The sequence below is a fragment of the Sardina pilchardus genome, chromosome 3 (genome assembly GCF_963854185.1).
Source record: "Sardina pilchardus chromosome 3, fSarPil1.1, whole genome shotgun sequence".
NCBI lineage: Eukaryota > Metazoa > Chordata > Actinopteri > Clupeiformes > Clupeidae > Sardina > Sardina pilchardus.
The window spans coordinates 39,705,156-39,721,308 of record NC_084996.1 but is presented as its reverse complement, the minus strand read 5'-3'; the positions used below and the strand labels follow the sequence as shown (position 1 = coordinate 39,721,308).

The following is a 16,153-nucleotide window of genomic DNA, read 5'->3' as shown; positions in this document are numbered from 1 at the left end:
CGGAGCCATTTATGTGTTTCGCTTAGTGGTGTAATGGCATGGTATGACAACCTAGGAAGTACAATACAAGCGGAGGTCTGCGCTCTCTGAGTGCTTTTCTAGTTTGCTTTTTTTTTGTCTGTCTTGTATGTCTTGATGTTCACGTGTACGGTGGCGATTATGCCGCTCCGTACGGCATCTTTTGTCTTATGTCAATGTCTTCTGTGTGGAGCGCTTTGGGTTGCACTCTGTGCATTTTAAATGTGGTATATAAATAAACTGACTTGACTTAAAATTAGCCTTGTGCCGTATGGTGCTCACAAGAGTTTGTCATTTAGTAAAATCATCAAAAGATCAATCTAAGCCAAATCAAAAGATTAATTTTCCATCTTCCAAATGTTCACATTTTATTCACCACCACAGTACAAACATAAGCAATGAAATTAAACAACTGAAAGAAGTAATTTATTGTTTGCGTTATATATTGTTGCATTGTTTTTATGTATTGTGTTTTCAACATTATTTACTTGTGTTTTACAGAGACTTAATGCCCTCTACATTGGATGGCCAGCTGACAATGGAAAAGACGCCAAGCTACTTTGTAACAAGTAATGCACCTAAGAGGATATACACAATGGCAAAAGACATCAAACTGATCATTGTTGTACGTAATCCTGTCACCAGAGCCATTTCTGACTACACGCAGACCCTGTCCAAAAAGCCAGAGATCCCAACATTTGAGGTTTTAGCTTTCAAAAACCGAACACTAGGACTTGTTGATGCCTCCTGGAGTGCCCTGCGGATTGGTATCTATGCATTACACCTAGAGAGCTGGATGCAGTACTTTCCCCTCTCTCAGATGCACTTTGTTAGTGGAGAGAGACTTATTGTGGATCCAGCTGGTGAGATGACAAAAGTACAAGACTTCTTGGGACTAAAGCGCATTGTTTCAGACAAACACTTTTATTTCAATAAAACCAAGGGATTTCCTTGCTTGAAGAAGCCAGAAGACAGCAGTGCCCCACGTTGTCTTGGAAAGTCAAAAGGCAGAATTCACCCAAGAATAGATCCTGATGTCATTCACAGACTTCACAAATTCTACAAGCCCTTTAACATGATGTTCTACCAAATGACAGGGCAGAATTTCCAGTGGGAATCTGAGGAGAATGACTCACAGGGTTCCCAGGACTAGTAAACTACAGAGATTCATAGCAATACCACCAGCCTTTCCACACCAGAGTCCCATCTTGTGTAATTCTCCTTGAATGATTGCTTGCACACATAAATGACTCACAGCTGTCTTCTCAATGTGTCTGTATTCATATGAAAAGTGTACAATGTGATATGCTAATCACACTCCCTTTGTTCAAATTGTTACTGACTGATGGCAGAACTTCACTACTGTTTCTCATGTATACAAAAGATACACACAAACATAAATACACACACACACACACACACACACAATATATATATATATATATATATATATATACATACACACACATACATACATACATATATATATATATATATATATGTATATGTTAAATCAAGATGACTACTGTTTTATTTCACATCAAGTCATGTTCACTCTGATGCATGCGACGAGTAAAGTGTCCTTACATACATTATCCTTGACAGATTTTTGGATTTTTGCCTGTTCCCTGTTCCGTTGCTGATTCTTACATTTGCTGTCTTATGTTGTACTCTACTACACCCTCTCATGGCCAATATTAGATTCATTTAAAACATTGGACAAAAAGTCAGGATGATAAAGATGACTTCAAAATCCTAAACATGACTTCACAATAACACCTACTGTAAGTTAGGCCTACCCTTGAAAACACAAGACTGGAGAAAACATACACCTCAACCTAACAACATGGTTAAGATCAGGCAGTTCTTTTCAAGGAGAACGATACTTTTATCCACCAAATCCACAACATAAATAGAAAGAATATACTAAAAAGAGGAAAAATCCAAAGTGCTCAGGAATTGCAGAAAAAAGTTTGAAGGTGCTCTTTGGTGTCGGGATACAAACGTCATTTGAAGAAGGATGAAAACCAAGGCACTCCTCTTTTTCCAAAAAAGTCTTAAAGAAAAACTTTATTTTACATGACTATTTCACATAGAAAAGTTAAAACAGCTGGGCAGCAACCCACGCGTTGCGGCACAGAAAGCCTTCATCAGGACATGCCGCTCAATCAAACTAGCTCTTCTTAAAGGTTCAGCCAATTACAAACACCTGGATGGCACCGGTAATGAATTCACAACAGGTAAAGAAATTCACAGAAACATTACAAGAAAGAACCACTGGGTGGCCAAATCCCTTAAGCAAGGAACAGATTAATACAGAAATCCCATTAAGGCCCGATCACATTATAGACGGCATGCGCTGCGCTCACCACTAGGTTGCTCTTGGTTGAGATAACATTCTACGATTTTTGTTGCTGTTACCGCTCCAATTTCTATGGTTACTGCTGGGCTCCGCGCAAAAGACCATTCACTTACAGCGCGCCGCGGTCAAAGTTGAACATGTTTCAACTTTGACCGCAGCAAGCGCAACAGCGGCAAAGCGCTTTTGCGCTCTCAACCCATTGAAATGAATGGGTTTCATAGCGCATGCCGCCTGTAATCTGATCGGGCCTTTAGACCAAAGAACAATTACAGAAAAGGACTAAAGTCAATCTCTTCATTTAGTCCTGGATATGTCATTGCCTGCAAATTGTAAATATAAAAAGTTTCTTTTTGTAGTAATAATCTAAGTATAGGAACCACCCCTAATGTTCTTTTAGATTGATTTGGTTCTTACTTAGAACCTACTTTGTTCCCTGTATGGCAGTGGCGGATTGATATTGAGAAATTAGTCCCTCAAAATGTAATAAATCATTGAGTTGCAAGGTTAGTTTTATTTCTAAAATTATTCTATCAACACGGACATGTATATCGATAGTCTGACGTTTTAATTGACTTGTCTCGGGTGTGCTGAGGAGTGAGTAAGACGGTTTTGGTAAGTTTTGGATGTTACCGTTGAAATGCGTTAGCTCAGAACCAGCGTTAGCAAAGGGGAACGCTGCAAGGAAGGGGTTAAACGCGATAAAAACGGTCTCCACCGACCTATATCACCTCGGTAAAGTTGGAAATGAGGTCCTATGTCCAAAATTCCGAACTATTCCTTTAAGAAGAGCTAGTGTGATTGAGCACAGTGTTGCCATAGTCCGCTTGTTATAAGCGACTTGGGCTTGTTTTTTTGTGAAGTTGCGGGTTGCGGTTTTGGGGGCGTGTATTTTATGTGGTCGCTTCTTTTGGGCTTGCTTCGCGTTTGTTGTTTCTGTGAACACAGGCAGCGTCTGCATGTACACAGAGGGCATTTTAAACCTTTGCCTCTGCGTCGACTCTACACTGGCTCCTCTATAGGCTCCTCTAACATGACCGCCCCAGAAATGTAACGTCAGGGGTTCGGGGAGGGGATGCTACTTGGGTCACTTCTTTGGGGCTTATTTCAGAGACCCAGTTGCCTATTTTTGCTCACCTGACCTGGCAACATTTGAGCAGCATGCCCTGAAGAAGGCTGTCTGTGCCGCTATGCATGGGTTGCTGCCCAGCTGTTTTAACTGTTCTCTGTGTGGAATAGGCATGTAAAATAAAGGCTTTTTATACTTTTTGGATAAAGAAGAGTGCCTTGGTTTTCATACTTCTTCAAAAGAAAGAATATACCTTTTGACATGTGACATGTGGTAAAGTGACCAAACATTTACCCACCACCTTTCTGGTTTTACGCACAAAGACTAGCATGGAAGTCAGGTGAAACCCTTGTGTACCTATAAACCTGGCAAGTAGTGAACAAACCAAAGTTTCTTTGTACTTCCCAATTACAGCTTTTGCCTATTGCTTACACACTTTTTGCAGAATTTGGCTCATTATGTCAAAACTCTACACACTCTACACATAAGACACAGCACTTGGGGATAAACAATTCACATCTATGCCAAAATGAAACACTGCAATCAAAACGTAACACTCCTAAAATTCTTGCAACAAAACAAAGATGTGGCGGAGGTGGGATGGGGACTTTATGGATCCTGCCTTCTGATCTGGTGTGCCATGGGGCAGCCGTGGCCTACTGGTTAGGGCTTCTGTCTTGTAACCTGAGGGTTGCTGGTTTGATCCCTGACCAGCTGGTTGGGCAGGCAGCTCACTGCTCCGGGTTAATGTGTGATTCACCTCACTGTGTGTTCACTGTGTGCTGTGTGTGGTCACTAATTCGGTTAAATTGGGTTAAATGCAGAGAAATGAATTTCCCTCACGGGATCCAAAAAGTATATATTCTATTCTATTCTATGTGCACCCTTGAACTGACCCCACCTCAATGTCCTGCATGCCCCCTCCATTGCTTGCAAAAGAGGCATGCAGGTATATGGGTGGTGGTCATATACTTTACATTGGCCCGCTGAAAATAATTCTTAGGTTTTAGAAATGGGGAGTAAAGGGGCACATAAAACTGTACTCGGATACTCGATGTAAAAGTACACACTTGAACAGGTACACAATTAACTTATATGAAGTCTTGTAGTGCTAAGCCTAAGACTGTTTGGTGTTCAGTTATCTCTGTAAGTAATTTCAGGTATGTGTGTGGGTTTTCCCAATTACCAGATGTGCTTGCATTTTGAATAGAAGTGTTTCCTCAATTATGACAGGAGTTTTCCCTTTTGAAGAAAAGTGTCTAATGTAAGTAATTGTGTATAGTGTTTTGCAATGAGTGTGTTGCAGAATTGCTAACAATGTGCAAAGCAGAGAATGTGTTTAAGCCATGGTCACACAGTGTTTAAAATACAAGAAGTTTAGGTATTGAGGCTTTGGTATAAGCATTTGATTTTAGTGTGTAAGCAATGGGCAAAAACTATGCTTTAGATAGTAATACAGCTACAATGCAAAGCTTAAAGTTACACCTCAAAGTGCCTTATCTTCTCATACCCTATGAACTGTGTTATCTTCAATTAGAATGTATGTGACAAGAAGCAGTGCTATGCAACACATTTTATGGTTACGGCTATTGTATGAAGCTGACACTGTCCAGAACGACTTACAGACTATGAACATTATAATAGTTAATAATAGCAAGTGGTAATTATCAGCGTCCAAGGAAGATAGGAAGAAGTGCCCTTAAGCAGGCTCAAGGTCACTGAGGAATGGGACAAAGCATAACAACACCAATTTGTATAAATGTCTATGTGAATTGGATCATGAGATAATGAAATGTGGCAGGAATAGGGATGACAATGGAAAAACAATGTGTGTTAGATTCAGAAGTCAGGTATAGGAAATGAAGCAGGAATGTGTTGTGCCATTTCCTGCAGTTTCTTAAATATGAGCTGAAATGTAAATGTGCATGTTACAGTGTCCTCTTGTGACAAATTTGTGTCATATTTGATGAACTACCATGAAGAAAACATACTGTAAGTTCTATGAGGATCAGCTACAATGGCATAATGACAACTGAAATTTGATTGGCCATTGGTTGCCATTTTGAAGAGTGAGTCAAAAGACAGACGAGGCAATGTGATGAAATCATGCCAGGTGTAAGTGTATCAAACCAGAGAATGTCTAATAAGGGGAGAACAACCACTTGCTGATTACTTCCGCATGGTACTGCAACTAGAGGGCGATCGCGAGCAAGTGGAGAATGAATGGAGGTGAATGGAGTTTCTCCTAAAATCCACATTTCTCTGGATATCATTTTTTGTGTAGAAATCGGAATATTGCATGTGAAAGGGGGGTAAAGGAAAATACACACGCCTCAGTATTAGATTTTTAAAGTCCCTTAATTGCTCTAAAAAGCCTTTCAAACGTGTCAATGACGTCATTCATTAGCAGGGTGCTAGTGTGTTATGGGCAACAAAGACCAAGCCTGTGAGAAACCAAAGGGCCATAAGTAATTGTTCATTCAACTTTCGACCTATAACCCATATTGAGCTTGCAGAAACAGAAATTCAATCTTCGATTTTTTAATGACAATCAGGTGAAACAGACCAATTTAGCTGTCTAGCCCCATAGACCCCCATTGTTTGATCACTTGCTCGTGATCGCCCCCAGTGGAACTGCAACAGGAACTGCAGGTACAATGCAGGTACAATGGAGTTAATAGCAAGTGGACCGGCTCTCCATAAATGGGCTCTGATCAAACGCTTCATCACGAGATTGATACGTGGCAGCTGTACATGTGGTCAACATTTTTTAAGACATTTGGTGTGTGTTCATGGAATGTGGGGTAACACTTTAAACACTGGTGCATGAATAATCATGTATTAATGCTTTAACTGATGTACATGTATGATCAATAGTATATATTTAGTTATATATAGTTATATAGTTAATATGTGAGTCATAAGGAATCAAGTTACGGACGTATGTTTAGACACACAAAATGCCGAGTCAAACGTACTGTACTGTCGGTTGCATCCTTCATTATTTATCAATTTCACTTAATTAACATAGTAGGTGAAGGTGTTACCACCACAGGTAAAAGACATCCAGCCGTCTTCCAGCCACATCTAGGCTCAGCCTCTGTACATCCATGGAACTCCACAGAATTGAATCCACACATAGAGAAAGTGACAGTACACTACATAGACTATATTGCCAAAAGTATTCGCTCACCTGTCTTGACTCACATACAGTATGAACTTCAGTCACATCCCATACTTAACACTTCAAGGTCCGAGGCCTTTCAAACACTCTGAGGCAGTTTGCTACAACTTTTTTGTCTAACTGAAAACATCCATAATGGTTATAATCTAGAAGTCCTCACCAATAAGAAAATCAGAGTGAAGTGAATGTAAATAAATTATTTTTTTAAACACATTACAAATTCTAAATTCTAAATTGTGCAAATGACAAAATTCTATTTTCAAAGGTCTTCAAACTTTATAAAAAAAAAACACACTATAAATATATCTGGCCAAGACTTTTGAAGTCTGCATCTTGTAAACACAAGTAGGCCTACTGGTTACATAAAAGTGATAAAAAAAAAAAAAACATTCAGAAATATTTGGTGGTTTCACTGCAAATTGGAAAAACTTCCAAATAAGTTTTATTTTTCCACAGCCAAATGATCTTTCAGGTGAATACAGATTAGATGAGTGGGTCACACCTATAACTGCCCCCCCCCCACACACACACACTGTCACTGGTAACTGTCAATGGGCCATCTGTCAAAACAAAGGCCAGCTCCCTTTCCCCATATCTCTTGAAAAGAAGCCAAAACACAGGAAATCCAGATCAGATAAAAAATACTTGTCTTTGGATAAATCTTCTAAAAAGAATGTGTCCAACATATCCTTACCAGAGGGGTATTTCACAAAACCATGATGCCGAAAAGCTGTCTCATGCTTTTGTCTCCTCCAGACTGGACAACTGTAACATACTCTCATTAGGATCCCTAGCAAGAGTCTGCAGAGACATACATCCAAAAGTAGAGAGAGTACATCCAAAACTCACCTCAAAGAAATGATCAACCCACAAAACACAACACGTTCCCACCGCTCCACTCACTCACACCTCCTCCACATACCCAGAACTAGACTCAGGACCATGGGAGATAGGGCCTTCTGTGCTCCTGTCCGACATCTGTGGAATGCTCTCCCTGACACCTTGAGGGCATCACAATCCACTGACTGTTTCAAAAAAGGTCTTTTTCTAACAGTGGTCCCTGCACCTTGTCATGGTGGAGACGCTTGTGTACTCTAATGAACCTGAGAGCTATGCCGGCATGGATTTTATATCCCTGGCAAGTTTAACTAAGCTGGATAGGTCAAAGGAGAGGAGGCAGACAAAGCAGACATTGGCCCTTTCCGAAACGGAGTCCCTACTCACTTCGACTCGGTTAGCGAGTGAACTTCCTTTTCAAGTCCACTCATGGGTGCGGAGAAAACTCGCATTGAAGGGGTAGGGGTTAAAACAGCGCTACATTTCCGATGCGCTTGAAGGGAGAAGGAAATTGACGTCATATTAGTTTTCATAGAAATTATGAAGGCAATGTATATTAAATCACCAATTAAGATGTTCTGGACCTGTGTATTAGGATATACATCCCTCTTCTCTCCTTTCATTACTATGTGTGAGGAGTTGCATTTTATGCTTTATTTAACATCAAGTTATAAAAGTGCTGTAAATGCGACCTGCACGTGTTTAAATATTGCAGCCTACTTCTGTACGATCTTGCACATTTTACTAAACATGAGTTGTTACAATGTAGCTTAAATCACGCTTTTGTCTGTAAATGCTGTCATACGGACCAAAAAACAACTGGCAGGGAGATACACGAGCTGCACGAACACTTGAAAACGGCTGCACCTGCGTTTCAAGACAGCATGCTGACTTGCTCCTGGAGGCGTGGTAGCCCCTCTCCCTAGGCACTTCACTCGACTCAAATTTCGTTTCGGATGATACTCAATGTGGCGGACCCTCGCGTGAACGCGCAAACAAAGTGGAAGTGTGTAGGGCTAGGCAATGTTCCCTCTAATTTTTTTCAGCACTGAGCAAAACATTTTTTTTCTGAGCGCAGGTTTTACCGCTGTGAGCAATTCGCAACCACGCGACCTGCCAAAAATGACCATGCCCCCCCCCCCCCATATATATAAACGTTTCTATATATATATATATACAGTGAGGAGCACATGTATTTGATACCATGCTAAAACAGGAATATAAAATCATCATTTGACAATTGATCTTAATGCTTTAATTCAGAAAATGAGTAAAAATCAAACCGCCAAGGACACCAATTTTCTTTGTGATTGAAGAATGTATCGTAAATAGATAAATGTTTTCCTTAAATGCTAGGGGAAGGAAGTATTTGACCCCCTATGTAACCCTATGGGAATTTAACACATAGGGGCAGGCAGATTTTTATTTTTAAAGGCGAGCTATTTCATGGATCTAGGATATTATGCATCCCGATAAATTTCCCTTGGCTTTTGGAATTAAAATAGCCCCACATCATCACATACCCTGGACCATAGCTAGAGATTGGCATGGTGTTTTTTCCAGTGGGCCTATTAGCCTGTTTGATTTGCATTGAGCTCAATGAGCATCAAACAGGCTAATAGGCCCACTGGAAAAAGCACCATGCCAATCTCTAGCTATGGTGAAAGGTATGTAATGATGTGGGGCTATTTTAATTCCAACGGCCAAGGGAACTTTATCAGGATGCATAATATCCTGAATCCATTAAATAGCTGGCCTTAAAAAATTAAAATCTGTCTGCCCCTATGTTAACCCTATGTGTTAAATTCCCATAGGGTTACATTGGGGGTCAAATACTTCCTTCCCCCTAGCATTTAGGAAGAACATTTATTTATTTACGAAACATTTTTCAATCACAAAGAAAATTGGGGTACTTAGCGGTTTCCTTTTTACTCAATTTTTTAATTAAGACATTAAGATCAATTGTCAAATGATGATTTTATATTCCTCTTTTTAGGCAACTTTAGCATGGTATCAAATACATTTTCTCCTCACTGTATATATATATATAATTTACATGACAATAATGAGAAAGTAATTTTTTTACCGCTGTGAGCAATTCGCAACCACGCGACCTGCCAAAAATGACCATGCCCCCCCCCCCATATATATAAACGTTTCTATATATATATATATATATATATATATATATAATTTACATGACAATAATGAGAAAGTAATTTTGTTAAAGACGGTTAATATGATGCTGTTTAATTCATTTATAATGGTGCACTGTCACTTTAAGACTCTTGCCGGCGCACTCTGCTGTGCCTATGGCCTTCTATTATAATGCTCAGGAGTGCATTACTCTTTGCGTTTTTCTCTTAAACGTTTCTTATAAAATAGAGATATCAGTTATCAACAATGACAAGCCAGCTGGATCCCTTTTGTGCACGCTCAAACGCGTTCCCAATCAAATGAGTAACATAACGTAAATTAGAGCTATTGCAATGGAGATTATAAAGAGTATAATCTCTATGTAACATGCTGTTTTGACATTGACATTGCAAACATTCTCTAAGAATAGTGTAAAGCAGTTTGCTGTAACGTTTACCAACGCTGTTGCTGGGAAAAATAGCGAACAGCCAATGATAACCTATCGGGCAAAATCTATGATAAACTAATGCATGCTCGGCGGGCTGCATTAAAGAGTCACTTCACCCCATAACTCCACCCACTTCACATTTCTGAAAACGGCTTTCAAAATGGGCGAGACGTTCTGAAATTTGGAGAGAAAGTGCAGCACTGCTGCAACCAATCAACCATGGTGATTTCGTGTCAATCTGGGAATGAGTGCTGCAGACATGGCTTATCACAGGTAGGCTAATCAGGGCAGCAGGTGTTGGGGCGTTTCAGTCCTAATTTGTAACGACCCGTTGACGTAGTGTCGGACTAGAAGTGCAGGACAACGTCAGCATTCCAATAGTATTTTGGACCAACATGCCATGGCATGTTTTCAAACGGTAGTATGCGCGAGAGAGCAATATTTCCAATACAAAATCAGACGAAATGTTACTTTTGTCGAGAAACACGATTTTTGTCAATATTAACCCTGGTAATAGTACAGTTCGCCACTTATGAGTATTTTCAATCAATCAACAGCTCCAAAAACCTATTTTAGGGTGCAGTGACCCTTTAAAGTGCGTGACGGGCCGTAGCACCCCTGCTTTAATCAAGCTTCCACTCGGACAAAGTTTTACCACTAGCGAACTCCCCTTTCGCTTTTGCCTCCGAGCAAATATGTAAATATCTCTGAAAGTTTTATCCTACCTGGACCATCTTTTGTGTCAGTTTGGACTATTTCATCTAGCCACTCATTTTTAAATGTTAGGCAGACCTTTTTCTGGAGCACCTGCTCAGCCTTTCTTTTCGTCATGGTACCCGCCAAGAGCCTTAAGAATACTTTGTTTGTAACGTTGTCTACATCCGACTTGGTTGTCAGACATGTCAGTATTTTAAATGTTTGTTAACTAGGCTACATCGCGTTTCATAGTCACATTTTTAACCCCTGAAAAAAAAAAAAAATAGTTTGTGCGGTCTGAAAAATATGCGCGGTCTGAAAAGTCTGTTGCGCGGCCACTTCGACTGGCCTGCGCATCCGCGCACGCGCGCAGCTTAGAGGGAACAGTGGGGCTAGGGTTTAGGGGCACGTTTCGGAAAGGGCCATTATGACTATTTAACAGAAATGGTGGCCATCTTGAAAATGGTTGTCATCGTGAATTTTTGAGTGGCACATACCTTTTTCCCCAAAAAGTGTTCCTTGATGAGTATTTCTGCCTAATTTATGCTTGCATCACCATATGAAAAAAATGTATAATTGATATTGTACAGGAACAGTGGCCATCTTTAAAAATGGCAGCCATCTTGAATTTGGGACAAGCATCTTTTGCCATCCATTATCATGTCCTTTAGAGAGTATTTACATCAAATGTTATGCTTGGATCACTGATGAATGATTTATTATAACATTGAATAGCGGTTTAAGAGAAATGGTGGCCATCTTGAAAAATGGTGGTGGCCATCTTGATTTTTTTTAAGACAAGCACTGTTCTACAAAAAAACATTCTTAGAGACTATTTTCACAAAATGTTATGCCTTCATCACAGTTTGAACGATCAACATAATGAGCATTTGACATAAACAGCAGCCATCTTGAAAAATGGTCGACATATTGAATTTTTGAGTGGCCAGCGCCTTTTCCAGAATAGTGGCCCTTAGAGAGTATCTGTGCCAAATTTCATGCTTCTATACCAAAGTGAATGATTTTTTCACTAATCTGCTGAACTAATAAGGGATTCAGCCAGGATCTTTTGGTTATCCTGGATGAATTTACCCTTGACTTGGTTTCACAAAAGAGATGGTGAATAAGTTGCCATGGGAATTTATTCTCTGCAACTAACCTGGTCCTGACCAGGCTAACAGCCAAGCTAACCCATTTACATTTGGGCCTGATGCGTTTTCGAATCAGCCGATCCGCCTAGGAGTCGCACTCAGTATGCGGATCTGCACCAACTTTGCGCCAGACTTGTATGTATCTTCTGACTGTGACAGTCCGTCCGGCGGGTGGGGCACTGATCTGGGGCAGCTGCGCAGACCAGAAGCGGCACAAATTAATTGAGCCACAATTGAGAGAATTGTGGGCAGGATCCGCGGGAGATGTGCAATCAGACGCGCCTAAATTAACCGAACGCTCCCCAACGGAACATCATTATCGGACAAGCAGAGGGCAAGACTGGCTGCACCGTCTTTGTGATCATGGTAAGTGCATGATGTTGATGTCATGTTAGTCTGTTAAATATTATATGAAACAGAACAGTTCACAAACTTAGTTTACACTGGCATTGTGACAACTTGAGACGTGTCAGACAAGCTGCAGGGGTGATAGTAAAAAAAATCCTGAGCCTAAACTTTTTTCCCTAGGAGGCCCCTAAGTCACGATATTTGCCCTGATCAACGTAATTGTCAAGCGGGATCCAGGGGTGTTCTCATCTGGTAGAACATTTTGATAAATAGTCCATTAAATTAAAAATTCTGATGACTTATGTGGATATAAATTCATATTCAGACATGAGATGAACAAACCCAATACAAGCCTATATTACAAGCCTATTTGTGCAGAGAACCAGAATGATCTCTTGGAACCCTGGGCCTGGTAGGCCTGTTCAGGTCTGTCCTTTCATATAATGTGAAAGATTTTTTTAACAACAATGTGTACAAAATGCTTGCTTTAATATATTATATTATATTATATTATATTATGTACTGTTACCATTGTTCTTCTTAATATTATTATTCTTCTCCCGACCAAAATCAACGATCAAAGGCTCTAAAACCACTGAACCATTTAACGTAATTCAAACACTCCTACACAGGTCTTGTAACGGAGATTTGTTCTACATGTAAATAAAGACTATAATCGAGGGTTGATAGTACGATCTACCGTGCGTTAGGCTATTTTACGAATAGGCCTACTCGTTCTTTGTACATTTTTAGTTAGGCATTTGCCAACTTAAGCAACTGCTATCTTGTAGCCTTTATTGTAGCCTACTGTGTAATAAGTCCAAACTAGCCAACAGTGTGTGTATGTGTCGGTTTATGAAGCGTAAGCTGTCACCTATCTAGCTATCCTGCAAACTATGGTTTAGTCTAACGTAAAACCATGTCCTTTCCGAGATTAGACTAACACTCACTACATGCGCCCTCTAGTGGGTGATTTGAATTTCCTTGAAGACACAGCAATTGAGATCAAGGTAAAACGCAGCAGCAGGTTAAACCACAGGTGCATATGACACAGCAATGGAGCTTAAGTCGTCACGTGATTTCTTGCGTCATCACCGAGTTTAAAACCGTGTTAAACTCCAAACTAGCAACAGAGCAATTGCCCCAATAAATCTGACTGAATATGGAAAGTTTCAGTTTAAAGTAAAGTCAATATCCATAGTAGGTTGATAAACCTACAGTATAAGCTGTTTAATGAGAATGCCTAACTCGTTTTCTTATGACTCTCGTTTAGTCTAGGAATAATGTTTGTGGGTGTCATCCTCGGCCGTTTAATTCGGGCAGTTCCCATTCTAACACAATGACTCGTCCCAAGTTCTGAAATAAGGCAGAGGCTACAGTGCTGACTCGGGCCGCTTTAGGCTGCTATACTATACACAGTGTGGTGACCGGTCTACGACACCTCATGCTACAGAGGGTTTAGGCTGAGCTGAGGTGAGGCCGTCTCGTTCAGATCATCACTGGCAAACTGCCCATCGCTATCTCCCGGTACAATAGTCAGTTCTGCTGTAGTTTACTACTTCAGTTGATTTAACTTCTACGGCGGCGATAGTTAAATCCTGGTCATTCATTGCGCCAACACCGTTACCTGTAACTACCACTCTGGTCTATAAGTACATAGAAAGGCTATGCGGATCAGAGCATAACAATTTATTGGACAGGTACAAGTTATTCATCCAACACATTACAGAAGTACATCTAGATGCATAGTGTGAAAGTTACTTCAACAGGTTAAAGGAATTACTTAGGCTATAGTGCAAAACAGTCAGAGAATGAAAATACATTACCAGCTCAGAGGATTGAAGACTACACACCTACTGTGTGGGAGCATCTGACAACAGAATAACTCCAAGAATTATGGGTAGATTTCCCTTTTATAGGTTACTCAGTTTGTGACAGGTTAAGGACATGTGAGAGTAGTCACATGTTTGGAGGTCGACAGGTTAAGGGTTATTCCTTTAGGGATCACATGGGGGATGCTATGGGTGAGACTGATACACTGTGGGACAGAGACCATTGTGTTCCTCAGTGGGTATCAGTGAAGACAAATACATTGAATTTACATTTCTTGCTTCCAAGTTAGTTTCTCATGTGAAAAGGTAAACATATATGATTGAAAATAATGTCATCAGCCTGAGAATTGGGATCCTTACAAGAGTTACTAGACTGGTAGGCTACTGTCCGGGCCTTGAGTGCTGAAGAGACCTCTCCATTCACCCATGGCTTTTGATTAGGAAAAGTTTGTACAGTCACTCGCGGTGCAACATCGTCTATGCAGCACTTACAAATGTAGTCTGATACAATTCCAGTGTAATCATCGATGTTATCCGCGGTAGCCTGAAACCCCAGTCTGTTGTTTGGAAACAGTCATGCAGTGTAGCATCTGACTGATCTGTCCAGTGCTGTACTGAGCGAATCATAGGCGGTTCCCGTTTCAGCTTCTGCCTATAGGCTGGCATTGGGAGAACAGATGAATGATCCGATTTGCCAAATCCAGAATACTATTGCAACAAAAAAGGGTTTCTAAGCGGGTAATACAATTGCAATTTTTAGACTTTTAACTTTAAGAGCTAATAGCTTTTGAAAAGAAAAAAAAAACAACTAACCATCTCCACACTTCTTCAGCATATACAGTACATTCCCTAATGAACTACACTTCTACAAAGTTTTGAGATTGTCAGTGCACTCCATCAAAATCACTTGCAAACAAAAATCTGCTTTTTTTGCTGCCGATTTTGTAAGCCTATTATTATTCAATATAATTTCAATCAATACCACAGCAATGGTGGGTAGGACAGTAATTTCAATATGAAATTAGAGCTATCACTGTTACTACCCCAGTGTGCACATTTTCAGCTAAAAAAAATGTTTCATTGAGAGAGGAGAGGAATATAACAGTGACACTCATTAAGTACTGGCATTTGTTGCAAATTCTTTCTGATCAAAAGAATGTTGATGAATGAGTATGATGGATGAAATGAGGGGCTGTTTGAACAAAAATGAGGAAAGAGCTGAGATCATAGTGTCAAATCTCATATTTTTGAGTTGAATTAACCCTTTCATGCACACATTATGAAAAAAAAAAATTCTAGATTTTTTAATATTAATTTTATTACTCTATATGAGCCTACTATTGAAAAGCAATTTGAATTTTTTTAAAAATATTTTATATAGAAGTTATGTTACTGTCCATGTATGTGAATGAAGAGTAATGACAAAAACTATGGACCTTTATGTGACTTTAATGAAAAAATAACAACAGATTCTTTTAGTAGAACCCCTCTACTACCTCCATACTGTCCACCCACCCCTTTATTACCCCACCTACCCCTCTACTACCCCATACCCACCCCTCCACTACCTCCATACTGTCCACCCACCTTTCTACTACACCACCTACCCCCACACCCACCCCTCTACTACCCCCATACTACCCACCCACCCCTCTACTACCCCCATTACTACTCACCCACCCCTCTACTATCTCACCCACCCATCTACTACCCCCATACTACGACCACTACCCAACCACCCCTCTAGTACTCTCATACCCACCCCTCTACTACCCACCCACCCCTCTACTACCCCCATTTTACCATACCACCTTGGCATTACCACATGTAATTAGGTCATTTTTTATAAATATGTTTACCAAATGTTTGTTTCTTTGTAATTTAAAGTAGTTAAAATCATATTTGAACAATACAATGAATAAAAAAAAATCCTAGTTACAAAATCAGATTTTTGGTCATTTAACTCCTTTGTTGCGCAACGTCCAGTTGCTTTTTAGGGTCCACAAACTGTATTTTACATCAAATTTAATTTCTAAAACTTTGTTCAACACACTCTCCTGTACACCATAATACTT

At 40.0% G+C, this 16,153-nt stretch overlaps 1 protein-coding gene across 1 annotated transcript in view; it reads left to right on the top strand.

Annotated features, from left to right (window-relative positions):
- hs3st4 (heparan sulfate (glucosamine) 3-O-sulfotransferase 4) overlaps nt 1–1,336 on the top strand; it is a 41,509-nt gene extending 40,173 nt beyond the window's left edge. Inside the window, exon 2 of the mRNA XM_062533289.1 lies at nt 520–1,336. Within this exon, the coding sequence (XP_062389273.1) occupies nt 520–1,171 (652 nt within the window). The 3' untranslated portion in view covers nt 1,172–1,336. The remainder of the gene's footprint in view (nt 1–519) is intronic.
- Nucleotides 1,337–16,153: the final 14,817 nt, after the last annotated feature.